The sequence below is a fragment of the Rutidosis leptorrhynchoides genome, chromosome 2 (assembly GCF_046630445.1).
Source record: "Rutidosis leptorrhynchoides isolate AG116_Rl617_1_P2 chromosome 2, CSIRO_AGI_Rlap_v1, whole genome shotgun sequence".
NCBI lineage: Eukaryota > Viridiplantae > Streptophyta > Magnoliopsida > Asterales > Asteraceae > Rutidosis > Rutidosis leptorrhynchoides.
Genome location: NC_092334.1, coordinates 516,008,577 through 516,013,899, shown reverse-complemented (window position 1 = coordinate 516,013,899; position 5,323 = coordinate 516,008,577). Strand labels below are relative to the sequence as shown.

Genomic DNA, 5,323 nt, shown 5'->3' with positions numbered 1-5,323 from the left:
ACGAACATTATAGATGAGATGAAAATATGAACATTTAGTAGAGACACTTTGTGATAAATGTTTTTATTTTGGCGGGAAAACGCTCGAAGAAGTAATATATAACAATTATCGTGTTTTTCGAGCGTATTTTGAGGTTTTAGCTATTGGGGTTTAGATATTAGGGTTTATAGGGTTTAGATATTAGGGTTTAGAAATTTAGGGTTTAGGGTTTAGATTTAGGATTTAGATTGAGTTTTTAACACGAACGGTTTAGAGTTTAGGGTTTAGGGTTTAGGGTTTGGTGTTTTGGGTTTATGGAATAAACCCAAAACACCACACCCTAAACTCTAAATCGGGCTAAATTTTACTTCACAAAACATGAAAAAAAAACGTTCATATTCTTCACGAACAATATTATCTTGAATGTTATTTTTGTCGATCGTTTTCCCGCCTAAATAATAACATTCATCACGAAGTGTCTCTTCTAAATGTTCATATTTTCGTGTGATCTTGATGCCGGAAAAAAAAAATTCAAAAAAAACGAAAAAAAAAAATTTTTTTGCTTCCCCCCGCTTCTCCCCGATTGGTTACTTCCCCATTGATCCTGTCATATATATATATATATATATATATATATATATATATATATATATATATATATATATATATATATATATATATATATATATATATATATATTGTTAGGATCAAGAGAGAAGTAACCAATCGGGGGGAAGCGGGGGGAAGCAAAAACTTTTTTTTTTCGTTTTTAAAAAAAACCTTGTTCGCGAACATTATAGCTGGGATGAAAATATGAACATTTAGTAGAGATACTTTGTGATAAATGTTTTTATTTTGGCGGGAAAACGCTCGAAGAAGTAATATATAACAATTATCATGTTTTTCGAGCGTATGTTGAGATTTTAGCTATTGGGGTTTAGATATTAGGGTTTAGATATTAGGGTTTATAGGGTTTAGAAATTTAGGGTTTAGGGTTTAGATTTAGGGTTTAGATTTAGGATTTAGATTGAGTTTTTAACATGAACGGTTTAGAGTTTAGGGTTTAGGGTTTAGGGTTTAGGGTTTGGTGTTTTGGGTTTATGGAATAAACCCAAAACACCAAACCCTAAACCCAAAACTCTAAATCGGGCTAAATTTTACTTCACAAAACATGAAAAAAAACGTTCATATTCTTCACGAACAATATTATCTTGAATGTTATTTTTGTCGATCGTTTTCCCGCTTAAATAATAACATTCATCACGAAGTGTCTCTTCTAAATGTTCATATTTTCGTGTGATCTTGATGCCGAAAAAAAAATCCAAAAAAAAAAGATAAAAAATTTTTTTTGCTTCCTCCCGCTTTCCCCCGAATGGTTACTTCCCCATTGATCCTGCCCCTATATATATATATATATATATATATATATATATATATATATATGAGGGAAGTAACCAATCGGGGGAGGGGGAAGCAAAATATTTTTTTTTTCGTTTTTTGAAAAAACTTTGTTCACGAACATTATAGATTAGATGAAAATATGAACATTTAATAAAGACACTTTGTGATAAATGTTTTTATTTTGGCGGGAAAATGCTCGAAAAACTAATATGTAACAATTATCGTGTTTTTCGATCGTATGTTGAGGTTTTAGATATTAGGGTTTAGATATTAGTATTTAGAAATTTAGGGTTTAGATTTAGGATTTTGATTGAGTTTTTAACACGAACGGTTTAGAGTTTATGGTTTAGGGTTTAGGGTTTGGTGTTTTGGGTTTATGGAATAAACCCAAAACACTAAACCCTAAACTCTAAATCGGGCTAAATTTTACTTCACAAAACATGAAGAAAAAAAACGTTAATATTCTTCACGAACAATATTATCTTGAATGTTATTTTTGTCGATCATTTTCCCGCATAAATAATAACATTCATCACGAAGTGTCTTTTCTAAATGTTCATATTTTCGTGTGATCTTGATGCCTGAAAAAAATCAAAAAAAATAAAAAAATAAAAATTTGTTCTTCTCCTCGCTTCCCCCAGATTGGTTACTTCCCCATTGATCCTGACCATATATATATATATATATATATATATATATATATATATATATATATATATATATATATATATATATATATATATATATATATATATATTCAAAATATATTATTTCATTATAATATGATTTTATTTATACATAGATCATGGTAACTGTAAGATAAGTTACTATTAAAGGTAAACACAAACGGAAACTTCATAAGATAAATAATTGTCAATTTGTAATAGTAATATACTGCTTAAAGGTTGAATTAGTCTTTTTATGGTAAATAAAATTGCTTTGCTACACATGCATTCCACTTTCACATACTAAACTAACACCTACAAGAAAAGCACAAAAGCCCCACTTCACACTACTCCTTTACTCCTCTTCTTATAAACCATACATCACCACTACTTGCCAATGCAATATTTACACCAACTTCCAAAATAAACCATATGAATAGCAAAACCATAGTATCATAAACTTAAAAAAATCCTAGTGAACCATGAGAACTGGAGGCTATACTATCCAACACACACTAACACTTGATGCCGCAAATGTTGTAAAACAAGCTCTTGTTCTTGCAAGAAGGCGTGGCCATGCGCAGGTCACGCCTTTGCATGTTGCTAGTGCGATGCTAACATCGCCAACAAGCATTCTCAGGAAGGCTTGTTTGCAACCAAACTCTCATCCACTTCAATACAAAGCTCTTGAGCTTTGTTTCAATGTGGCTCTAAACCGCCTTCCTACTATGCAATCAAACCCTGTCATGTTAAATCCTAACCAATCTCACAATCCTTCTCTTTCAAACGCGTTGGTTGCTGCCTTCAAACGTGCTCAAGCTCACCAACGACGTGGTTCCATTGAAAACCAACAACAACCCATTTTAGCTCTTAAAGTAGAGATTGAACAACTAATTATATCCATATTGGATGATCCTAGTGTGAGTAGAGTCATGCGAGAAGCTGGTTTTTCTAGCACACAAATCAAAAACAATATCGAACAAATGGAGATATCAATTTCTTCTCCAAATCCACGTAGTTTTTCGCAATCAAAAGAGAATTTCAAGCCTAGATCTTTAGCTAAAGTCCAAGATGAAGATGTGATGAGTGTTATAGAAATGATGATGAATAGAAAAAGAAGGAACATTGTTGTTATAAGAGAGTGTTTAGCTAGTGCTGATGCTATAGTTAAAGGAGTTATAGACAAGTTCGAAACTGAAAACAATTTCAACTTAAGGTTCATGCAGTTTGTAAGCCTTCCTTTACACACACTCCATCACCTTTCAAGGGAAGATGTTCAAGACAAAATCAGGGAACTTAAGTGTCTAGTAAAAAGCTTTGTGGGTAGAGGAGTTATATTATATTTAGGTGATCTCAATTGGATTTCGGATTACTGGTCGAACCACAGCGATCGAAAACTCAACGGGAGCTACTATTACTCTCCTATGGAGCATATGATCATGGAGCTTAGTGGACTCAATTTGGGTGTTGATAGTGGGAAGTTATGGTTGATGGGGATAGCTAATTCTCAAACATACATGAGGTGCAAAATAGGTCACCCTTCACTTGAAACTCTATGGGATCTTTGTCCTCTTACACTTCCTATTGCTAGCTTGGACCTCACCCTCAATATAGAAAGGTAAATACTTTTAACTACTACTTTTTTGGGCTCCTTTTTTCTTAAAGATTATCTTTTCATGCTTAAAAACTGATCTTTGATATGGGTTTTGTTTTGTTAGCAGTAAAGATTCAGGAAATGAGATGAAGTTGCTCACTTGTTGCACAGAATGTTCGGTTAACTTAAGACGAGAGGCTCGAAGCATACCGAGCTATGGTCGCACCAACGACTCCATTACTGCAGGTGGATCCACCTTGCCTTCATGGCTCCAACAATATAAAGAAGACAACTCAAGACAAAGCACCAATGATAAGGTTAGATTCTTGTTATTTTATTATTGTATATTAATTAATAATTAATATATATTTGCTTAGACAGCTTACTTTTGTAGCATGATCTAAAGTTCTAAACCATTATGTTGAATGTGTTTGCAGGAATGTGAAAAAGTTGGGAATCTTTGCAAAAAATGGAACTCCATTTGTAGTTCACTTCACAATCAACAACCTATGTCTTCTTCACCAAATTTAAACCAACAAAATGTCACCTGGCCCGTAATTTTCGAGTCCAACACCCCTAAAGAACATCAATTTTTTATGGGTGGTGAACAATGTTTCGAAGATCCCAACCCGAAAACGCTTTTGCCTGAACTTCTATCGAATCCGAATTCAAGTCCAAATTCGGCCTCTTGTAGTGAAGCTAGTTATCATGATGATAATCAAGAATACTACTTGCATAAGTTAAAAGAGATGAACCCTGAAAATGTAAACCTTCTAAGCAATGCATTGGAGAGAGTTGTACCATGGCAAAGAGAGATCATTCCGGAAATAGTAAGTACAATCCTTCAATGCAGATCTGGTACAATGGAAAGAAAGGGGAACCAAGAAACATGGTTGTCTTTTATGGGTGCTGATAATAATGGTAAAGAAAAGATAGCAAAAGAGTTGGCCAAAGTTGTATTTGGATCAAGAAACAATTTTGTTCAATTGGGGTTGAGTCGATTTTCAGCAACGCGGGGTGATTCGACCGATGATGATCAAGAACTCGCTAGCAAGAAAAGGGCGAGGGACGAAAATGGCCAAAGTTATCTTGAAAGATTCATTGATGCGGTTCAAGAAAACGCAAACCGTGTGTTCTTCATGGAAGATATTGAGCAAGTTGATTACTATTCCCTAATGGGAATCAAGAAAGCAATCAAGAATGGAATGTTTACGTTAGATAGTGGTGAAACGGTCCTTCTTAATGAAGCCATTGTTATTTTCAGCTGTGAAAGTTTTAGTTCGATTTCTCGAGCTTGTTCACCAAGCATTAGGCGAATGTATTGTGAAGATGAACGACAAGAAATCGTTGAGGATTGTGGTAATGAGTCTTTGATTAGTTTCGACTTGAATGTTGCTACAAAGCATGAATCAGTTTATGATATTGGGATTTTGGAGTCAGTTGATAAACAAGTTATTTTCAAACTCCAAATGTTGTAACTAGTTTGAATTATATGAGGTTTTTAATTAGATACTATGATAGAAATGTAAGTTTAATTAGATATGTATACTAACAACTCTTTTGAATTTTTTTTCTTGTTTCTTATGTAATAGATTTGGTAATTTGGTACAGTAATAGTTTGTGTACTGTTTTCCTTCTATAAGTACTCATTTTCCATATTATTCTTTACATTCATCCTGAATCC

General features: G+C 33.4%; 1 protein-coding gene across 1 annotated transcript; it reads left to right on the top strand.

Annotated features, from left to right (window-relative positions):
• Positions 1–2,527: 2,527 nt before the first annotated feature.
• On the top strand, positions 2,528–5,117 carry LOC139892843 (protein SMAX1-LIKE 3-like). Its single transcript, XM_071875970.1, has 3 exons — positions 2,528–3,663; positions 3,767–3,956; positions 4,077–5,117. Exons 1-3 carry the CDS (start codon positions 2,528–2,530, stop codon positions 5,115–5,117), a joined length of 2,367 nt encoding a protein of 788 aa, XP_071732071.1.
• The last annotated feature ends 206 nt before the right edge of the window (positions 5,118–5,323 follow it).

What these genes read in the sequence shown, in the direction of transcription:
- LOC139892843 (XM_071875970.1), top strand. Translation starts at nt 2,528, where the DNA reads ATGAGAACTGGAGGCTATACTATCCAACACACACTAACACTTGATGCC. An exon ending in CTCACCCTCAATATAGAAAG is followed by an intron (nt 3,664 to 3,766) that starts GTAAATACTTTT and finishes TTTTGTTAGCAG; the next exon opens with TAAAGATTCAGGAAATGAGA. An exon ending in GACAAAGCACCAATGATAAG is followed by an intron (nt 3,957 to 4,076) that starts GTTAGATTCTTG and finishes ATGTGTTTGCAG; the next exon opens with GAATGTGAAAAAGTTGGGAA.